This window comes from Pyxicephalus adspersus, chromosome 6, assembly GCF_032062135.1.
Source record: "Pyxicephalus adspersus chromosome 6, UCB_Pads_2.0, whole genome shotgun sequence".
Classification (NCBI taxonomy): Eukaryota; Metazoa; Chordata; class Amphibia; order Anura; family Pyxicephalidae; genus Pyxicephalus; species Pyxicephalus adspersus.
The window spans coordinates 75,753,055-75,776,963 of NC_092863.1; the positions used below are offsets into that span (position 1 = coordinate 75,753,055).

The 23,909-nt window shown below is 37.8% G+C and overlaps 1 protein-coding gene across 1 annotated transcript in view; it reads right to left on the reverse strand.

The window, feature by feature from the left end:
* The window catches only part of MSH3 (mutS homolog 3), a 99,413-nt gene that overhangs the window by 28,172 nt on the left and 47,332 nt on the right, over window positions 1-23,909 (reverse strand). Inside the window, exons 14-17 of the mRNA XM_072416211.1 lie at window positions 15,819-16,006; window positions 9,201-9,369; window positions 6,230-6,294; window positions 4,844-4,960 (exon numbers count right to left, since the gene is read on the reverse strand). Coding sequence (XP_072272312.1) covers window positions 4,844-4,960; window positions 6,230-6,294; window positions 9,201-9,369; window positions 15,819-16,006 — 539 coding nt within the window. The remainder of the gene's footprint in view (window positions 1-4,843; window positions 4,961-6,229; window positions 6,295-9,200; window positions 9,370-15,818; window positions 16,007-23,909) is intronic.

Here is a 23,909-nt window from a genome sequence, read left to right on the forward strand (position 1 = left end):
TGGCTGGTTTGAGATCTAAACATAAACAGTCATTAATAAGTAGGAAATTCTATGCAAACTTTAACTACGATCTGTGCAAACATGTAGATTCATTAAAATGCTGTCAAATTGTGTTGTTCCACGAAATTCTATATATGCTACAAACCTTGCTGATACTTCCGAGACAGCAGGATATTCAGGCTTTGTTAAACTGTTCTGAACTTTTATTTGGGCAGGGAGGCAGTCTAAGATTAGGCTACTCTCACTACAAAGACCCATAAGGTATGGGGAGAGAACTTTCCAGAGTGGTACAATTTAGCTGTCCTAATATGATATGTGTAAAATTGGTTACATGAAACCACTCGAAATCCTCCAGACAATATCCTTCCCAGTTTACATCTCAAATGTGCTCCATATTCATTTAGCTTTTAGATTTATGATGTCAAGTTTTGCACAGAATCAGATGTAAACACCAGCTGAATACCCTCTCTTCACTCCACTTCACTTCCAATCCTCGTTATGTAGCCTGTCACTCCACCTACAGGACCTGCTGAAAGAATGGCCTTATTAATCTTAAATCTCTCTCCCTACAAATGTGATCTTACGCGTCTCAGGTCAATAATCTCGGCTCTCCTTTAGACAAGGTGAATGTGGTGGATAAACCGCTATCAGGTCTTAACCCTTCCAAAAAGGCTATACAAAAAGAGATAGCCTGTGGGTGACTTGGTCTGCTTGACAGGTCGTGTGAAATGGACAGCCTGTTTCCCCGACCAAACATATAATTTCCTATGTCTATTTAGCCAGGCATTGTCCTTTGTTTTCTCCTCCATGTACAGGCAGATGACTCTCAAGCTTTTTCACAGAGAGTATGTTTCGGTACATCGTTCCTTTTGATACAAATGATTCCATCTTCTGCATATCAAAAGTGTGGTAGTGACAAGGCAGTTTTGTACCATATGTTCTGCCACTATCCTGGGATTATGACGGACATATGTAGTTTGTTTTGCCATATCTAAGCTTTTAACACCTAGGTGGGTTATACTGGGATCTTTTGACATGCTGTGGATTTTGATAACATGGGGATGGAAGAGACTTTTTTCTGTAATTTCTCTGGTGGATAAGAAGACTACCCTTTAAATGTGAATCTCTCAGGAACCCTCTTCATTTAAGCTATTCCTAGAAAAACTCACATTTGGTTTTCATATGTACTGGTTTGAGGTTTCCTTGGACAAGGAAAGATGTGTTGGACATCTCTTTGACATATGGGAGTCTTTTATTGCCTTTTTACCAGTACACATTAATCAGAAACTTAAGCAAGCATTTGAAACATCTTACTGGTACATGTAATAGGTTGTTGGCCAATGATCCTCCCTTTATGTTGTTAAGCCTTTATAAGTGTGAGGTTACTTTGCAATGTCTGGACACTATTTTTGGATAAACATGATCCTAGAATTTTACTTTTTATGTTTGTTGAATGACATTTTTTCTTTTTCTAAATTTGTAGTGACTCCTTTGGAATTATTTTTCTATGCTATGTTTTGTTAATCTAAAAGAATTAATGGCATACCTTTGCTGTCCTCCAAAAAAAATGTAAATTTGAAAAAATATGCTATCAAGTAATAGCAGACAAAAATCTAAATAGAGCTTTGTAAACAGCAGATTTTGAAATGCATTCTACACTCCACCGCTGTGTTACCAGTAATAGGAAGGTAGGAACTGTACATTATTAATCCCTTATGGATACAGACATCACTAGGAACATCCATCATACTGATTAATAAAACCAATTTTACTCTCCACCAAATGACTCCTCTAGGGTAATTTAACAGTAAACCGGTAGCATCCAAAGGCTATGTTCTGATAACAGATGTATATAAGGGTTAGGGAACTGCTGTACAAGTCAAAATAAAGTTTTTTTTATTGTTACTATGAAAAGTAGATTTGAGTAAATGTAGAGCTAAACTACAATTTTACAGGAAAAGAGAACTTGCAAGACAAGTTAACATTTTTTAGTACTGAAATATTCATAAAAAAAAACAAAAAACAAAGTAATATTATGCAGAAACAAATAGTTTAAATGGATATAGAAGAATAGTACAGAAAGAGTTATTCACTACGGGGGCAATGCACTGACTAGGAAATTCCCTGTATGCCTTTCATACAATGTAAAATCTACCTGGTGCAATTTCGCTTTACTATAAAAATATGGCAGTTTTAGTAGAAACTTAGATTATCATGCTAGCCATAAAAAGTGATACCCTAAGGAACCACTGTTAATAGGCTTTGGGCTTGGTAAATGAGCAAAACCAGTGTTTTCACATTTTAGACACCTCTGATTTTTTGTTAAGTTCCTAACTTGGGCATTTGGCCTTCAGCTAATGTTTTCTGACCTTCTTCAACCTTCTTCTGACCTTTTACATTCCATAGCCTTGTATGGAAAGAGAAGCAGTTTGGCATGGGCCCTCAATCTGGTGAGACTTATAAATATTTGATACTTGATATTACATTTTTTTCTGGAAATGTAAGTTTTATTCATAAAATATATTCCTAAAATAATGTAAAAATACAATGTCTCCTATATTTCCATACTTTTCCTGAAAAGCACCTGTCACATCATGCACCATTTCTTGGTGTGTGACATGACTATATTTATTACAGCAGCGCAGAGGTTTTCAGTCATCAGCCTGCTAGGTGTTCAATCAATGATCATTATCACACATATGGGCTGATCTTTCTCAAGTCTATGGCTTGAAGTGTGTTTACTGAGTTAGGCTGAAAAGCAGCCACGAATTTCAGCTGACTGAAACCGCTGCCCAACAAACTCCTGACTCTCAAAATTTAAATGTGCAAAAAAGTACAGAAAGCCAACACAAGTACAAAATTACAGTACCTAAACTACCTAATTTTTAAATATATACCTAATTGTGTCCATTGAAGGATTTTTGGCATTTCTATTAAGCAATTCCTATTAGCAGATTAGCAATAGTACCTTCAAGTTTGGTGAAAAAATCGGTTTATTTGCAGTCACAACACACTAACACACAAGGAATAGCAACATAAAACTACGTGCAATATTGTGAAAGTCCCCTTTGTGCCATCAAAACAGCTCTACTAAAGAGTGTGACAATTTTTTCTCAGGGCAGTTGGGACCACAGTCACCAAGAAAACAAATGGTAACATACTGCGCCGAGAAGGCCTGAAATCTTGCAGAGCCCGCAAGGTCCCCCTGCTCAAGACAGCACATGTAGAGGCCCATCTGCAGTTTGCCAATAAACAGCTGAATGATGCAGAGGAGAACTGGGTGAAAGTGTTGTGGTCAGACGAGACCAAAATTAAGCTCTTTGGCATCAACTCAACTTGCCGTGTTCGGAGGAGGAGGAATGCTGCCTATATGACCCCAAGAACACTATGTCCACTGTCAAACATGGAGATGAACACATTATGCTTGGGGGGGTGTTTTTCTGCTAGGGGGACAGGACACCGTCACCGCATCAAAGGGACAATGGACTGGGCCATGTACCGTCAAATCTTGGGTGAGCACCTCCTTCCCTCAACCAGGGCATTGAAAATTACCCAAAACACACGACCAAGGCAACAAAAGAAGTGGCTCAAGAAGAAGCACATGAAGGTCCTGGACTGGCCTAGCAAGTCTCCAGACTGGTTGATAGGGGATCAAATACTTGTTTCACTCATTGCAATGCACATCAAGCTCTGACTTTTGAGCACTGGGTTTTTAAGGGTTCTTTTGTTATTATTCGGTCTCTCACACCTACAATAAACCTACCATTACAATTAAAGACAGGTCATTTCTTTGTTAGAGGGCAAATGTACAAAATCAGCAGGGGATCAAAAACATCTTTCTCTCACTGTAGGTGTTGTTTTCATTTGCACACACACCCAATGCAAGGAGTTGTTAACTTTTCTATTGGCCAGGTGGCTAGCAAGCACCCTATGTAATAGCCAAGTACTAGTGAGAGGTTCTTTTTTAGGAGATATCAGGGGTCTATTCAAACCCTAACATCATCCTTGAACTCTGTAAAGCTAATCAACAAGAGGTTGCCCTTGATAAACTTTTACTGTGGCCAGTACAGGCCAGCCTTGACAGCTTGAACCCAGAAGTGCTTTGATATAAATGTGCTTTGGCTTTGTGCTTTCTGCCCAGCAAAGATCACCATCTTGAAGGTCGAGGACACCCAGGAGTGCACAGCCTGGGAAACCAGGGGGGGGGGGGGGGGGGGGGGGGGGGGGGGGGTGGGATTCTACTAAAATACAAACAGCCTACTGTGCAAATGAAACAAAACCCACTTGCTATAACATTTAGTTAAATGACTGTGCTGCCACTGACCCATGGTATTTGCTGGTTATGAAAAGGGTCACACCCACTCCACTGCCCTGCCTACTTTCAGCTGCCATCTCTTCCATAGTTAAAGCACACACACACCAAGCCATTTGCAAAGAAGGCCATTGTCTTCCATTGCTCCACGGTCTAGATATGATGCTCATGAGTTTCTACCCCCTCCATGGATTAAGGGGCTCTTGATGACCATGACCCTATGATGTTTCACAGATTGTTCTTTCTGCCACTTACATTTCATGTTATAATGGTTCAGAATACATACATGAAGACATTGATCTTTGTTGTGTATTGAGCTAATTCAGATGTCACCTCTTGGCTCCTAATACCTAGATTCTATTGTATACACTTTATGTTTAAAGACCATTTAATTCTTTAGATTAGTGTAAATCAATTCATTCAGTGATACCAATTCCATTCTGCTGCTGGACCAATAATGTTAGTCTTTGGTACAAAAATTCTTCACTACAAGCAAATTCTCTATAAGAATTTAATGACTGAAGAACTCACTCAAGAAAATGTAGCCATTCAGTATTGCAGTCAAGGACTAACTGCTCCTGAAGCTGATTCAGATGTCTGTAATTTTCTACAATAAAAGGAGAGTGGAAGCGACTGACAGTCTTTGTACTGCAAAGAGAGAGAAAATAAGAAATCAAGGTTACTAAGCAATGAGTTATGTAATCACCAGGAACAATTAGCTTAAGTTTTTTAAAAACTTCCACCAAACCCTAGAATAAATGGATTAAAATATTTAAAAATGTTCCATTATGGCTGTTGATTCATATATCCCTGCTTATAAATAGAGCAGCAGGTTACTATGGTGAAGAGCAGTGAGCATGCATTTCACAGGATTTCATAATACATGTTTGTGAACATAAGGACATTTTTATGAACTGAACAAATACTCTGCTGTACCTTGAACCAATCTTACTTAGGAATGTGAAAAGGATTGTGCCCATTTGAATCAGAATATGCCGTGTAATAGCTACCATTGGATTGTGGTAATTAGGTCACATTTAAATAAGATAAAATGAACATGAGATCACTTGTTATAACTTAGTTATTGAATAATGTTTGTCTTAGTTTATGATAAAGCAAAGTCTCACATATAGTGCACCTTTTTTTAAAGCATTGTGTATCTCTGCAGGTGTTGTGACAATAGGCAACCAGGAAGGAATGAGATCAGGGCACAGAAAACGTTATCATTTGTGTTTGGTCCAAGAGAGGTGATGTGTTTAGGCTGGAATTAGGTTTAGCATTCAGGGGGTTTGCAAGATGTTGTTTAAATAGTCCCCAAGCAGCAAAAAAAAAAAAAATTGAGACTTTAGCTCTCACTTTCATCCTGGGTGCTGTCCAGCACAGACTCGCCCGCTCTGCAATCAAGCTCTGATTGTCTTCCAATTTAAAGGATGCCTAGCATGATGCAACTTACTCTATGTGAGTGCCGGCATTTTAGGCCCACCTTCTCATTTTTAATTTAAGTGCACATTTTTGTTGTTAGGTATAGATGATACGTTTGGGAATACTTTATTCTTGGTTAAAGTGGCGTTCAGGGGTTTTATGAATATATACAGATTATGCAATCCAATCTGAAAGCTTTACATTGTAGGCATTGTGACACCAGGTGTAACCTCATAGAGAAAAACACAAAAAAATATTACGCTGAAGGTTTTTTTTTTAAATAGATAGACTTTATGAACCACATGTGTGCATTTGGACTTTAAAAATGGCAATATATTGTAGTCTCACGTTCACACATCTGAGCTCCAAGGTGTGAACAGATACTAGAGAACAGGAAATGTCCTCAGTTTCTAAATATGTAAAAACCATGTGAATATATAAAATGTATTTTATTGGATTCAACAAGTACATGACAATAGTAAGTCAAGTACATACCTGCTTATAGTGACCCAGTTAGATGGCACATTGGACACCAAGGAGTTTTTGACTTCAATTAAAAACTAAAGAAAAAACAGCAAAATAAAATGTAAGTAAACTTTGTAAAGTACAGAATAAAAAAGAAAGATATTATTTTTTTGTTTTTAATGAATAAAAAAGGTATATTCATTCAACAGGAACACCTGACCTTGTTAGGGACTAATTATTGTCAGATTTGCAAACATAACCATGATCAGTTTATGATTAAAGGAAAGCTGTACTATGAAATACACAGACTCCTCATTGCTGATTTCCTTCTGAAAATTATTTTGTCTGCTATTATTTATTCCCCCTAAACATGTACACTTTTTACTTTTACAATTTTACAATTACTATGATATCTACAAAACACAAAATGCAATTCTGCTTTGTACCCCAGGGGCTGAAGCCTGGATACTGTGTTATATTAAAAAGAGCTCAAACTTCTGCCTCTTAATACTTAGTACTGACACACAGGGTCTGATTTCTTAAAACTCTCCAAAGCTAGAGAGGATACATTTTCATCAGTGAACCTGGGTGATCCAGCAAACCTGGAATGGATCTGGTCCAGGATTCAAAACATTTCCTCTTAAAAAGCAAATGACTGAAGAAATCTATTCCAGGTTTGCTGGATCACCCAGGTTCACTGATGAAAATGTATCCTCTAAAGCCTTGGATAGCTTTAATAAATCTCTCGGCTCCTCCGATGACCTACAACTGACTCCCTCACTCATAACCTCATCACACACACGGCTCCAAGACTTTGCTAGAGATGCCCCAACTCTCTGGAATGGTCTTCCTCGTCTTATTCGGCTTGATACAGAGTGGAATATGCATAAGCCTAGACAGATACAAATGAAGTCAGTATTCATACAGCGATTCGAAGCTGGGTTCCTAATGCTCCTTGTGTATTTTTGTGAGCATTTTTATGAGTTTTTAATCTCTTCAGTGAACATGTACAGAAGGATGAAATGCCTATTGATGAGTAAAGGGTTTTCCAAAATAAAAAGTCCAGCTTTTATGTACCTCTCTACGTAATGGGATATGGATTCCGTTTCAAGCCTGAAAAAAGGGATCCAGGGGTTATTCAAAAAGCTTGCATCTGTAATAACTTAAATAATGTAAGTTAAAGGGCACGTCCTTCTAACGCTTAGAAACAACTATTTTATGTTATTTGTAGTATGCAAGCACTCATAATAGAACCATGCAAGCACAATACTAGAGTCCTTTAGAAGAGAGCTCTGTTGTTGCGTTTAAAGGGTACCGCGGTGCCTTCTGCATCATCAAAATGTTATTATCAGATGCAGTGAAGCCAAACTTAAATCAAGAAAAAACCCTTCAAAATCTACTTTTACTGATGGCAAGGAGACAAAGGTTTGCAACTTGTACACTTGTATTATGAAAAAAAAAATTCAGACAAATATGACAGACAAATTCAGACAATTCAGACAGTATGACTTTTGAAAAGCTCCTAAATGTATTCCATGTACTTTCTACATTCCAGCATATTAAGTAAAAAAAAGTCTTCCTGCTATGTCCTATAAACACTTTTGCTCAAGTGAAAACTGCAAGGAACAGCAGCAAGCTAGTCTCCTATGAAGAAAATTATACTTCTACAGTTCTGTACACCAACAAAGTACAGACCAATTCCCTACTATGTACAACAGTTTACAGACTATTTCCTATGTAAGAAGCCACATTTCTTTACAAGGTAGGAGTGTAGTTTTCTTGCCTTTTGAACCATGCAAGTTATTGTAAGGTAAAACTGAAGTTAAATCAGCTTATATTTAGTTTCTGAAACCATCACATCGCTCGCTCTTCATTAAGTTGTGTTAAGACTCTAGATTTTCCTTGCCTAAAACACACATTTTGGATAGTCTCAGGTGGAAATCTATTGTCTGCATAGCTCTCCCCAAATGTCAATTAGTTATCCATCTTTTTAGATCACTGGATGACTAACAGCTAACAAATGCTGCTGTTTTCTATGGGGTAGTGGGACTCCGTTCCTGTTGCAGAAAACTATAGCTAAGGTTTGTGTACATGTACATTATTATTATTATCACACAGTATTTATATAGTGCCATCATATTGCGCAGCGCTGTATAAAGTCCATAGTCATGTAATTAGCTGTCCCTCAAAGGGGCTCACAATCTAATGTCCCCACCATAGTCATATGACATTTATACAGCCTAGGGCCAATTTTGGGGGGAAGCCAATTAACCTCACTGCATGTTTTTGGGATGTGGGAGGAAACCGGAGTACCCGGAGGAAACCCACGCAGACACGGGGAGAACCTGAAAACTCCATGCAGATAGTGTCCTGGCCGACATGTAAATATACATAGCTTTATGCCCTAACATAAGCAAAGTGCTGGCTCTTGGGAGGAGGAGGATGCCAAGACTCCATGATTGACACCCTTTTAGTGGAACATGAATATGGGGGACCAATGAGGACCCACACAACAACTGGAAAAAGGCAGAAATCCTAACCTTTCCCCTCTCTACACAAAACAAAATATTGGTCTTTAAAGTCCTATAGTCAAACCAGATGAAGACGTACAATTGACAGCTATTGAATATTTCACTGTGCTCTGTCTGTCTCTTTAAAGGACATTTATAATAAAAAGGCAAGAGTTTTTCTAAATACCAAAGCCAGTCACAGCCTGCTCCAGATGGTTACACACAGAACTATGCTTCGGAAGGTTAGCAAAGACAGTAACTATTAAGTAAAAAGATAAATAGGTAATTAAACACTAGAGGCCAATGTAATGTGTTACTTCTGGTACATCAGCCATGTAAAGACTGAGCTGTACAAAACACTTCCCCTTAATGAGGCTTCATTATTTCATGTTTAGGAGGACTGATGCTTTCATAACACAAAGGTCAAAAAACTGTACATAAACACCATGAAAAGAAACACACACATAACTTGTTGATATATATATAACTACCTCTTGCCCAGACACTGAAGTATAAGAAACAGAAGGGTTTTTCAGTATTTTACGGATATCCGTAAGATGACCCTGAATTCCTGAAATTATTTCTTGGATCTCTGCTTTCCTTTTTCTAATGGCTGGAAAATCTGTGAGATCTTTAAAAATTTCAGTTTTGTTACCGGCCCTAAAAGAGAACAATCTGGTTAGAGGAAACAATGAACCTGAATAAATGTAAAATTACAAGCTATAAGTACTATTTATGCATGACATAATTCCATATTATCAAAAATCTAAGATGGTTAAAGAACCCTTTACCCATACTAGGCAAAAGTTACATGTATGCTATATGGCAGGCTGCCTCAGCATGCTTCTCCTCTTTCCCATATATTAGCATATGGACTCAGAAGTTGCTGATGAGACACCCAATGCTACATTAAAAGTAGGAATGCAGCATGGTAAATAAATGTACCCACAAGTATATGATGATCCTCAAATGTCAGGGCTAGAATATAGAAAATGACAAAGGAAAGCTTGCATCTTTTTGGATTGAGCTTGGCAGACACATGCAAATGCATCAAAGGTGAATCAAAACAAAAGGTGTTCAAAGATTTATAGCTTGCCCTCATTATTATCAGTGACAGAATGTGTTACTGCATAATGAAAAATTTTGGGGTGTCTTATACAAAAAAAAAAATACTCATGTATAAGCCTAAGGCACAAAATGCTGTCGCTAGAAATATTCAAAACAATAATTAACAGAATTGCCAACTTCTTTTTGAGTTGGTTATGACAGAACAACTTGCACTTGATCATTTGTGCATTTTGTTGGCCACCAATAGATGGTGCAACGTCCTTAGGTAAAGTGTTATAAACTCTCAGACAACAAAACTTTACAGCAGTGGTCCCCAAACTTTTGGACGTCACGGACCACTAAATTTATGGACTCCAGGAGCTGTGTGTCACTCAAAGAAGAAGAAAAGAAACTCTAGAGACACTACCTGCCCAGCGCTCTGAGCCTGCAATGCATACGGGAGACACGGTCCACGGCTCTGGCCGGTGCACCCCCCAAGTTGGGTCTTCTCCTGACCCCGCTGAGGGGTGCACTGGCCAGAGCCGCAGACTACAGGTTGGGGACCGATGCTTTACAGGCTGACACAACACCATCTAGTGGGCTGAGTATAAACCAAGATTATTTTTCTAATTACATTTTCAGGTTAAAAAACAAAACAAATCTTTGTTTATACTTGAGTATATACATATTTTCATAAATTTACTTTTAAAAAACCTACTTAGAACAGGCACACATTCAAAGGGCATTGTACAGAATACAAAAATAACCAATATCCGAAAACGGAAAAAAATTCAAACTGAACACGTAAAACAATATATGAAATACATAATAGGACAAAAGCATATGTAAAAAAAAAAGCAAATCCAAAGAGTGAAATAGGAGCACTAATTAATGCAGTTAAATATTCATTAAGCAATCAAATATATTTTTAAATTAATCTAATTAAAACAGCTGTAAAAGTTAAGTAGAACTCTAAATGCTTAACTAGCACTAGAAGGTAGTTGGTTACATCATTGGTGTACTGTTGTTCATTACTATCCAATCAGTGGATTGGGTATGTTCTTCAGCAAGTGATTCTGCTGTAGCCTTTAAAGCGCAGGCTGTAATTTCTAAAAGGTGATCCTTCATAATTATTGTCTTTTCAATCCATGTGCATATTTAAAACTGTGGTTTTGATCATCACAAATAAAAAAAAATCAATTCACTGAGATTTTAGAATTTATTCACCTCAGAAGACTAAACAAATAACTTGCCTGCACTAATGTGAAGGGTGATACTGAGATCTCAAATGCAGTAAATAGGCCAGGTCTGTCTCAAAAACAGTGGTTTCGATGTCAAGATGTCACGCAGGTGAATCACTTAGTCTCGTCCTCACGCGGTTCTTGTTCATAACCGAGAATGTCTTCTCGCACAAGTATGTCAAGCCAAACAAGCTCAGCATTTTCTTAGCAAATCTTCGAACCTCTTGGAACCTGCCTTTATCCAGCTGGCGGTAAAAGTTGACAAGAGGGATCTGTTGGTGCCGACTGCGACACTCAGTGTCACACTGCAGCTCAATGAGCTCAGGCTGCAGTTGATCTGGAGCATCATCAGGGTCCAAGGAGAAAGCATAGGAAAAAAGCGTGATCTCTCAATAGCTGCAAAATCCTAAAAGGGCTGTTAAAACTCTGAATACCTCCTTATTTGCGCACTGATATTGTTCTGTGGAAAATTATTCATTGTTTCTTGCAGCAATAGGAAATGCATGGTATTGGGCTGCGTTTGTGACAGGTGCCTTTGGGAAAAGTAGCAGCTTGATCCCAAAGGCTTTGATGTGTAAATACAATTGGCTTCCCACTGCATTTTACCCCTGAAGGCTCATGTTCAGCGTGTTCAGATGTCATGTTATGTCAACTAAAAATCCAAAATCAGCAAGCCAAACAGGATCAGATAGTTCTGGCATCAGTTGCAGTGCAGACCCCCGACTGAGCCATGGCACAGGGCTTTAGAGCGAATATAATTAATAGCCTTTATCACCGGTTTTAAAACATGATCATATTTCAATTGTTTGGCACAGAGTACTTAGTGAATAATACAGTGAAGTTTTATAGCTTTGCCTCCTTCTTCGCTGATTTTGTTACAGACTAGGGTTGATAATCCACTTTGCTCACCAGCTATGGCAGGTGCGCCATCCGTAATAATCCCAGTGACTTTATTCCATAGTAGTTTCATGTCATCTACGGCGGAACAAACAAACAGTTAACAAATAATTTTTAAATCTGTTCCTCTTGTTTGGTCCCTAAGGCTCTGGAGGTCAAGTAGCTCTTCACTCACGTTCACGTCATTGTCCACTACTCCACTGAAAAAAATCAGTAACTGAGCGGTGTCAGATGCATCTGTGCTTTCGTCACAGGCTAACGAAAAAATGTCAAACTCCCCTCCTTTTGCCTCTGTGTCTTAATATCAGATGAAATGTCTTCAATTCTCTGTACCACAGTGTTACGAGCCAGGCAAACATTGGCAAACTCTTGCTTCTCCTCAGGACAAGTTTTCTCCACCATTTTCATCACGAAGTCTTTAATAAATTCACCCTCAAGTAAAAGGTTTGCAGTGCTTGGCATTCAGCATTGCCACCTCTTAGCTCACCTTTGTGGCATTTTCATTTGACTCACGGGGTCTTGTGAAAAAGCACTGCCTCCAGTTGCTTCAATTTTTCACCACGTTCGTTCCCAATTAGCTTGTAGTTAGCATGTTTCGTCTGGTTGTGCCTCTTGATATTGAATCCCTTGAAAACAGCCACAGTCTCTTGGCAAATCTGGCATACACAGTATTTCAGTGAAAAAACACTCCAATTTCCACTTGTCCTGGAAGCGGTGGCCCTCACTCTCTACTTTCCTTTTTTTAGTTACAGTAGCCATTTTTAAAATGAGCTAAAAAAGATCACACAAGGGTCATGCGGCGATAGTTAGGCCACAGGTCTACTTCCATCTTCTGGTAAAATATAAAATAGCTTTTTTGTACGCGTGTATTTTATACTGTGGTCAACAGTGCTGGCAGGCCACGTATTATTGTTTTTTTGACAGAGGCTGCAGGCCGGTGGAAATCTGAACACGGGCCCCAATTGCCCACAAGGCCAGACTTTGGACATGCCTGTCTAAATCTAAAACCCATAGAATGTGTTAAGGCAGGTGCTCTTGACCATGAACAGGATAGGAAAGTTTACAGGAAAAAGGCAAGACTTTAAATGGAGAGTGAATAATACAAACTGCCATGCAGGGGACACCACTCACAACGTGTTTACATTTAAAGCAGACCTAAACTCAAAACATCAGGAAGTGGTGCTTATTAGGAAAAGAGAAATGCAAGGTAAGCCTGTGCCATAATTATGGCAGAAGCCCACCACTGAACAACAAATATACAGAGACTTTAAAAACTATTCAGACCCCCCTCACTTCACTATTTTTTTATGTTGCAGTCTGATGCTACAATTGTTTAGTTACTGATAGTAACCCATAATGGCAAGGTGAAAACACAAATTTAGACATTTTTGTAAATTTATTTTAAAGAAAACAATGAAATACTTAATTTATTTATGTATTCAGACCTTATGCAACAGGCTTTGAAATTTGCACAGGTACCTACCAGTTCTATGGATCATTGCTGAAATGTTTCCACACCTTAATTGGAGTCCACCAATGGTAAATTTCATTGATTGGACAAGATTTGGAAAGGCTGACAATGCATATCAGAGCGAAAACCAAGCCTTGAGGTCAAGGAAATACCTGCAGAGCTCAGAGACAGGATTGTTGCAGAGCTCAGAGACAGGATTGTTGCAAAGCACAGATGTCGGGAAGTCTACAAAAAAAAAATCTGTTGCATTGAAGGTTCCCAGGGAGTGAGAAGGGTGTTAGTAAGAGAAGTGACCAAGAACCAGATGGTCACCCTGGCAAACCTGGAGAAAACATGTGTGAAGTTGGGACTAAGATCCAGAAGGACAATCAAAACAGTCCTCCACCAATTGACGTGATTACACCGAAGCTCAGTGGAGTTTGCAAAAAAGCACCTGAAGGACCCTTAGACTGTTAGGAACAAAATTCCCTGGTCTGATAAAAAAAAAAAAAACATTGAACTGTTTGGCCCCTAATCTAAACATTATCACTGGAGGAAACCAAGCACCACTCATCACCTGACCAGTACCATCCCAACAGAGGAGCATGGTGCAGTGGGGCAGCTTTCAACAGCAGGGACTGGGAAACTGGTCAGAGTTGAGGGAAAGCTAAATGGAGCAAAGTATAGATATGTTGTTAATAAAAACTTGTCCCACAGTGCTCAGGACTGCAGACTGAGCAGAAGGCTCACCTTCTAACATGGCAATGACTTAAAGCACACAGCACAATAAACGACAACACAGGAATGGCTTAGGGGTAACTCCTAGAATGGCTTAGCCAGAGCCCTGACATGAACCCTATCAAACATCTTTGGAGAAACCTGAAAAAGGCTGTCCACCTACTCTCCCCATCCAACCTGACTAAGCTTAAAAGGATTCACATAGAAGAATGACAAAAAAAACCCCAATCCAGGTGTGCAAAGCTTGTTGCATCATACACAAAAAGACGACTGTAGAAGGCTGTAATTGCTGCCAAAGGCACTTTACCTAAGTACTAAGTAAAGGGTCTGAATATTTAAGTAAAATTTATTTTAATTTTTTTATAAATTTATAATATTTTATAAAATTTTCTCTACGTCATGGGGAGGTAGGGGGAAAGTGTACATTAATGAGCAAAAAAAAGTTAACGGTTGTAGCATCAGGCTGTAACATAGTAAAACTAAAAAAAGTGAAGGGGGTCTGAATACTTTCTGAAACCTCTGTAGTTCCCATTTAAAAATTCATCAAAACAATAGGATGCCTGTTTTGGTCTCCTAAAGCAAATTCAGCAGTGAAAGCTTTGTAACGCACACCACTAAAAGTGGCAAGTAAATTATTAAAGAATATTAATACATTTTTTTTAAGTCTGAGGCAGGTCATACTATTAGTTTATAAACAGAGATGTAAGTCCACAAAGTAGCTTTTCTTTGCTCCGCTATGGTAAAAAGGGGAAGGAATGTTGTCGCAAACAAATAAGAAGGAGCATGCACACATGATTGCCACTGTTTTTGAAAAACCTCACAAAGGCTGACATTTTAGCTTTAGGTGGAATTGCTCAGTAATTCCTCATGTATCTTTTCTATTTTCCCAATTTTAGCTACTGACTTCACCCACCTGTCATTAAAGTCACACTGTTGTCTGAACACTCCTGGATAAACGTGGAAAATTTAACTGAAACCATAATGACTGCAGTTAAAATAATTGTAAGCAGGATGTTTTTGCTGCTTAGGCTGAGTAGCAGAGTAATAAATGGTATGATTCATCAGTTTTATCAGTGCTGGATGGACTTGATATACAGTGGTACCTTGGTATAAGTCCTTAATCTGTTCCAGATCCTTGGACCTATACCAAACAAATTTATCCCATAAGAAATAAAAGGAAAATGATTAATCCGTTCCCATAAAAAAATTGTTATTGGCATATTATACATTGATGGGGCTGTATAAATTAATTTAAACATTGCTTAATAATAAAATACATAAATACAAAAGCAATTAGATGAAATAAATGAAATATTAACCTCCCTTTACCTTACTGGGAAGAGTCGAGTGCCTACTAGTATAGTGCTGAGAAGGGAGGAGGAGGAAATGTTATATATTTCACAGAGAGTTATAGCGCAGGTTGTACACTGAATGGTAGCAACTAGCGTACTGACGATCATGAGCAGTTGTGGCTTTGTCTCGAGAGAGGTAAATAAGGGTAGCATGCGGTGTTAGAACTTATTTTGACCCATACAAGTTTTAGCAAAAAGGTTGTATACCAAGCAAAGGTTGTATACCAAGCAAAATTTTTCGTGTGCAAACAGGACTTTTACCAAATTGGACTTATTCCAAAGCAGACTTATACCGAGGTACCACTGTATAACATTTTAAACAGAATGATGCACAATTCTATAAAAGCGAACATTTGTTTTTATCGCTTAGCACAAAATGCTTACTTGGCGGCCTCTTCATTTAACACCTCTGCAAACTTCCGCACTGGACTGAGGATTTGTGGGATCTCGGTGAAAATCTTCCTCAGCAAAGTGGACTTAACTTGAGATTTAATGGCAGGAATCAATGCTTCAAGGTGGCTTTCCAAGTGACACAACGTGCTGACTATTAAAAAGAACTCCTGAGGGGAACACTGCAAAGAAAATTGCATCATAAAATATTTAGCTTAAAAAGAAGAAACGCAAACCACACTTGCTGCATTACTAACATTTGTCAAATGTATTCACCTTTAAACTCAATTAAATTTATTGATCTGACAAAGGCCTTAACCAGTGGCATCCATTGTCACTTTAAGTAGGAGCACTAGTGCCAATAGAACATCTTTTATTCCTTTAAGAACTACTGTAGTATAGATGGTTAAATCCAATAGTACATTTTGTGAAGTGTGAGTATTGACAGACTGTCTCAGCCGACTGTGAACATTTGTAACAATTAGGATGAAATTTGTACTTAAGCTTTGTCAAAAAGAAGGGGGAATAACTGTGTGCCGAATATCCGAGGCCTAATGGTAGACTTTTACGTCTCTGCTGTAAAGATTTACAATTTTTTCAACTTTATAAATCAGTAAAATCAATATTTTTTTATATATACATGAAAAAAAGTAAATGCTTCTCTATTCTCTTCTTCTACTTTTCTTTTTTTAATATATTTAAACAGGCAAACATTAGATCCTTTAATAAAACAATGGGTACAAGTAAAAGTCATATACTTGGAAAAAAAGCACCAAAAAAAATACTTTTATTAATTAATTCAACAAAAATATTTATAAATGCAATGGGGTGTGATAGTAAAGTACCACCGTGGCCTCGGAAACTGAGCCCTTTAGCAGAAAAGGCATCTAAAATTTGCTTTGAATAAGTGTCCACCACTCGTTTTTCTGACTACTCCTGACATACAGTTAGGTCCATAAATAATTGAACAGAGACAACTTTTTTTCTAATTTTGGTTCTGTACATTACCACAATAAATTTTAAATGAAACAACTCTTCATTTCAAGGGCTCAAAAGTAATTGGACAAATTAAAACGCTGAAAATAAAATGTTCATTTCTAATACTTGGTTGAAAACCCTTTGCTGGCAATGACAGCCTGTAGTCTTGAACTCATGGACATCACCAGATGCTGGGTTTCCTCCCTTTTAATGCTCTGCCAGGCCTTTACTGCAGCGGCTATCAGTTGCTGTTTGTGGGCTTTTCTGTCCCAAGTTTAGTCTTCCACAAGTAAAATGCATGCTCAATTGGGTTCAGATCAGGTGGCTTACTTGGCTACGTGGCTTTGGATGTATGTTTTGCGTCATTGTCCATCTGTATTATGAAACGCCTCTCAATCAATTTGACTGCATTTAGCTGGATTTGAGCAGACAGTATGTCTATGAACACCTCAGAATTCATTCGGGGGCTTCTGTCCTGTGTCACATCATGGATAAACACTAGTGTCCCAGTGCCACTGGCAGCCATGAACGCCCAAGCCATCACACTGCCTCCGCCATGTTTTACAGATGATGTGATATGCTTTGGATCATGAGCTGTTCCACGCCTTCGCCATACTTTTTTCTTCATTCTTCATTATCATTCTGGTAAAGAATGGTTGATCTTGGTTTCATCTGCCCAAAGAATGTTTTTCCAGAACTGTGCTGGCTTTTTTTAGATGTTTTTGAGCAAAGTCCAATCTAGCTTTTCTATTCTTGAGGTTTATGAGTTGCTTGCACCTTGCAGTGCACCCTCTGTATTTACTTTCATGGAGTCTTCTCTTTATGGTAGACTTGGATATCAATACGCCTACTTCCTGGAGAGTGTTGTTCACTTGGTTGGCTGTTGTTAGGGGTTTCTCTTCACCGTGGAAATTATTCTGCGATCACCCACAACTGTCTTCTCTGGACGTCCAGGACTTTTGGCGTTGCTGAGTTCACCAGTGCTTTGTTTCTTTCTCATTGATGTACAAAACTGTAGATTTTGCCACTCCTAATATTGTAGCAATTTCTCATATGGGTTTTTTCTGTTTTTGCAGCTTAAGGATGGCTTGTTTCACCTGCATGAAAAGCTTCTTTGAACGCATGTTATCCGTTCACAGCAAAATCTTCCACATACAAGCGCACCCCGCCCCCTCCTCAAATCAACTCCAGGACTTTTATCTGCCTAATTGATAATGACAAAACAAAGGAATTGCCCACACCCGCCCATGAAATAGCCTTTAAATCAATTGTATTGACCAAATATATTTGAGCCCCTGAAATGAAGTGATTGTGTAAAAAAAGTCTTTAGTTCCTCACATTTTTATGCAACCTTTTTGTTCAACCCACTGAATTAAAGCTGAATTAAAAGTCTGCAGTTGAACTGCATCTGAGTTGTTTCATTTAAAATTAATTGTGGTAATGTACAGAAACAAAATTAGAAAAATGTTGTCTCTGTCCAAATATTTTTGGATCTAACTGTAGAATATTTCATCAGTTGCAACATGTTTGCATTTCCTTACATGAACTGTTCATTTCACGTTGGAAAAAAATAAATATATCTTTACACAGACTACAATAAAGCAAACAAAAAAAATATTTTTCATGCCCTATCTTAGCTTTTCTGATGCCAAGTTCAAGGGGGTCTGGCTGCTCTCTTTTCCTGTTGTACTCTAATTGGTTGTACACTGGCCAAATGTATGGGTGTATGTGACCAAACATCTGTGGACACCAGAGCATCACACTTACAGTATACAAGTTCCTTTTCTGCCTCAAACTTTTACTGTGCACAAAGCCAGATTCATGTGAGAGACATAGTTCAATGAGTTTGGCTAGAAGGAACTTGAATGACCTGCACAAAGTTAATGCCTTAATCCTTCTAAACACCTTTTGAGATGAACTGGAACACTGCAAGCAGTGATGACTGCAAAACTTTCCAAAGATAACCTTCAAAACCTTGTGGATACATTTAAAAAATAAAGAGTAGGGACCATTACAGCTGCAAAGAGGAGACCAACTCCACATTATTGCCCATGGCTTTGGAATAGGTTATCCAACACCCTCATAGAAATATAATAGTTGGGTGCCCACAGACTTTTGGCCATATAGTGTATTTATAGATTTTAGCGGCTCTTTACCGAAAAATTTAAAATTCTGCACTTCCACTAGACCAACGTCTATAAAACATATGTAAACCATCATTTTTAAACTATGCGTGAGACCCCCCTCTTGCCCATCTTGCAATCAATATTTTGCAGGAGCAAATCAAATACTGCATAAAAAAAGCATCATAACATCATAAATGTAAACTGAGATATAAGATAAAATAACAGAAAGAAAGTCTATAAACAACACTGCAAGAAAAATGCATACAGTATTACCTGAATACCACACAGGTACAAAATGACTAGATAGACTACTAAAAAGAGGACAATTTCTTTTGTGTTTATTGAGATCTGAAAACCATTCGTATCACTCCTTGTTTTAACAAACCATTCAGCAGCAAAACAGAGCAGCAAAATGTAGATTTTTACACTCTATTATAGGCTTTTAAGCAATACAGAATGCTTTCAACTAAATACAGCTGTAATGGTACACACCAGGGACCGATTTAATGTCAGTATTTTCAGCTTTGCATTCTTCCTTGTTCCCTATATCCCTTATGACCCGTTGACTTGCTCTATCCCCATCAGTTAATGAGTACTTTAACATGCATTGCATTAAAAAAAGCTTATTTATTTTGAATAGGCTGCCAGTGCACATAAATAACAAAACACACACACAATGATATACCGTATTTTTTGGTCCATAAGACGCACTTTTTTTTCCCCAGAAGTGGGGGAAAAAAGTCCCTGCGTCTTATGGTCCAAATATAGCCTACACATATGCTGTTAAAAAAAAAAGTTTCTTACCGTGTTTCTCTCCTGTGCGTGTCTCCTTGATGCTGGCTGTGCAGCACGTGTCTGCTCCTGGCTGCAGTGCAGAGTGAAACTGAAAGTAACAAGCCGGCATTCTGCACCAGGAAGCAAGCTGCTGATCCCTGCCTAACAGAGATCCCTGCCTTAACGGAGATCCCTACACTTAATTACTGGTAAGTGATCAGAAGGGGACAATCAATGGCATAGAGTGATCAGAAGGGGACAGTCATTGCATAGAGTGATCAGATAGGGACAATCATTGCATATAGTGATCAGAAGGGGACAGTCAATGGCATAAAGTGATCAGAAGGGGACAGTCATTGCATAGAGTGATCAGATAGGGACAATCATTGCATATAGTGATCAGAAGGGGACAATCAATGGCAGTAATTTTGTCTTTTGCTGACTTTATTTGTTAATAATGGTTCTAAATGCTGCTGTTTACTTTACAGGGTTNATTACATGTGTTTATGACTGTGATGTTGGTTTTTATTGCACATAAAATATTTTAGGACACTATTTGTTTCAGAATCTTTTTTTTTCTTCTTTTCTCTTCTCTAAAAACTGGTGCGTCTTATGGTCCGGTGCGTCTTATGGTCCGCAAAATACGGTAGCTTTATTTTTTTTTCTGACATGGTAATGTGTTACTATGTACAAGGTACTGGCAGCAAACTTGCTTTTAAGGGTTAAAACACATTGTTGTGAAGAAGTGCATTGTGGAAATGCATGTGGCAGCTCAATTCTAACAATAATTCTGTTGTTTTAAATGGATACTCTGAGAGAATTGTTAACATTGCACCACACCCTAATACTCACAAATACCAAAGGGTTTTCTTTCCCCAACAGGGAAATTTTGCATGGGTTTTAAAGGTTGCCAAATATCAACACTAACAACAAAATATATTTTTAACATATATTGTACTTGCGTATCAACCAGCTTTTCTCAACGTTTTAACCTGGGGGAATCCTTCGAATAAATCTTTCAGTTCATCAGGGAACCCCTTCTTTAATTACTATACCCACCGCTAACAGTACCTTTATGTACTGGCCTGTGGGAATAAGTCAGCTGACCTGAGAGTCAAAAACTGATCATAGCTCAAGGAACACCAAACAACCTCTGGAGGAACCCTAATTAGGAAACGCTACATTTAACTATAAGGAATATTGCAAAAAAACTATAAGAATGAGACAATTATTTGTGCCTTCCATCATCATATCAAACCTTTTATTTAATTGCTTGGATAGGACTGTTTTAGTGCTGTCAAATTGTGCTTATAAAAATTTAATATGCTATGCAAACAATTAAATTGTCATTATTTGCAATTACATTTAGTATGATTCTAAAATATTCCGTAGGGGAATTATTGCACAAAAAATGTTCCACTGCATTGCAGTACTACCAGAAATTACAAATGATGTAAGCATTATCTGAAAAACCAAGCATATAATAAAGGCAAACACAAAACAGGAGCAGCAGCAGATACATTAATTCTAAGTGTAAATCAAATGTGTGCAGATATCTTTATGCAAATTTAAATAATGTAATACATTTATATGTAATCATTTTTTACAATAAAAAATATATAATTTATTTGTAATTATTAACAAAAAAACTTTAAAAATAACCATTTAAAGTAAAAAAAAAAAATCTTTCCACAACAAATTTTGGTATTAGGCAGGGCTTTATTACAGAAAGCTGAATGTGATGTCGGTTCTGTATTAAGTATTCTTACCTGCTTGACCCCCACTGATCAGTCAAAATGTATTGGTTGTCAGGATACCTGGCACAGCCAGGCTTCCTCCAGAATAAATAAACTCCTGCATCATGCCGGCCTGGCCAATCAAGATGCCCCAAAAACAATACCCAAGAGGTAGCTGAAACAGGCGAGTATCCCCGGGGTTTCATTTAGTCCTACTTAGGACTGCTTCATGATCTTGTTGGACACTCTTTCAAACGGAACATTATGGAACTTACCAATGGACAAATGGGAGTGACACCCCAAGCTGATTTGCTTCTAGTTTGTTATCCCCCTACCCCTTGTATTTGTTATTAGCCCCTTTAATTCTTGATTTCTCTGATTTAATTTGTTATTGCAGTGATTGTTAAAATGAAAAATACTTACTATTTGATTTTTGGTCTAGTAAAAAAAGTATTACCATAAAAGGTAACCTTGTATATCACCTCCTTTTTTTGAACATTTTACAAGCAACTTTGATATTTATTGTTCATAGGTCACACGCCAATCGATTTCTTTGCTATGTTATGACTTTTTTTTTCATATTTTTATTATGCAATTAAGGTAAAAAAACGTCAAAGCCTGACTTTTTGTGACTGGATGTATGCATTGTTAACACTGTGATTGATTTGCCTAGAGAAAAAAATGTATTTTAAAGGAGATATATTGTTTCATTTGCAAAATTTTATTAAATTTCCTGCTTATGTTTTTTTGTAAGCTGACAAATCAAAATACAATTTTTTTAATGAATTATATTTTAGTACTGTAATTGTATCATATAATTACTGCATTAACAAGGGCACAGTACTATCCTGCATTGCCATCCATCTGGTTGAATGTGGTTGCTATTATTAATAAACTCCCTGATCTTGAATGTCTTTGCTTCATGTATCTGAGATGTTCATGGCTTCATGGCTATTGCGGATTTGATAATCACTGTGGGGCAGGGCACACAGAAATCCACCACCACAAGCACGTGGTTCCATCGGCTTCAGTTTCGTCAGTCCAGTGACTACTTCTTTACAATATTTAATACTGAAAACCCACAGTGGAGTTCTGGGTTGTTGTGGCCTGTAAAGGGAGAGGCCCCTTATCCCCAAACCTTACTTATCCCTCGTCCTTTCTGTTTTCTTCCTGTACCCCCGTTCCCCAATCTTCAACTTAATTTTGCTTATAATTGATTATCGTCTTCCTATTTTCTTTATTCTCCCCTTTATTATGAATGGAAACCATTTTCAGACATCCAGATAATCTTACGTTGGATACATATTAAGGACAATTTCCCGTTCTCCTTTTTTGGCCTTTATGAATATTTTGCTGCCAAATTTTCTGTATGGACAGCATTGTCTCAGTTATGGGTATATTTTATTGTACATTTTTGTTGTATTAAACAGTTTTGTTCTTTATATAAGCTTCTGGAGTTCATAAAAAAATCCACTTGCATTAGGACTTCTGCAAAGACCTCAAAACTGAACTCTAATATATCTGCATCAAAATATTGTGCCACAACCTATAGTAACCACATTTACTGTAGACCAATCAGAGAAAAATATTTTTAATTGGTTGCATAGAGTTACACTTTGCATTATCTTATTAAATTCGTAAATCCCAAGGGTCAGAAATGCATACATACACACTGATAGAAATGTTGACACCCCTAAGCATTAATTATCATTAACTGATATAAGAAGTCTGCTAGTAATGTTTTTATGCCCAGAATATATCAGCCATTATTAAATTCAGGCAAACATGTGTTCCCATTTTGAGGTACTATCTTTTTCTGCCTACAGACTTTCAATAAGAAACATGAAGTAGTATAACTCATAGTGGATATAAGGACAGGAAAAAAGATTCATATCTGGTTTCTTTAGGTGTGAGGAAACTGATGGAGTATGGATTCATTCTGACTGTGCTGAATTCTTCACTGTCAGTGGAGTCGCTGTGCAGCAACCATGCACTGTTCACTTCACTTCCATTAAGAGCTTCACACTTCAACTCTCTTAGCTACAACTGTGTCTGAGATTTATTCTGCGATAAACACTTTAACTGAACTGTGGTCTTAAAGTGAAAAGGGTCTGGTATGTTTTAGACATAGACTTGGTTTCTTGTGTTTTCTATATATATTCTATATAGCTATATCCATGGATATTATTACATTATTATAATACACATACATATGGAAACATTTGTAGGATGGTTCTGTGTCCATAACGTCTTCCTATTCCCTTTCTATTGGCCAGTGAGATCAATGGATTTGGCAGCCACCAGGAAGATGTGTGTGATGGAGGATGGCAATAATCAACCAGCAAACCCTGCGGTCAGTATTTCTGGAGTTCTGTTGACATAGCCAAAGATAGATGGTGCTGGATTGGACGTGTTCAATCTGTGGTCACTTTACAAGTTAGGATAAGCCAATAGGATTCCTTAAATGTTAT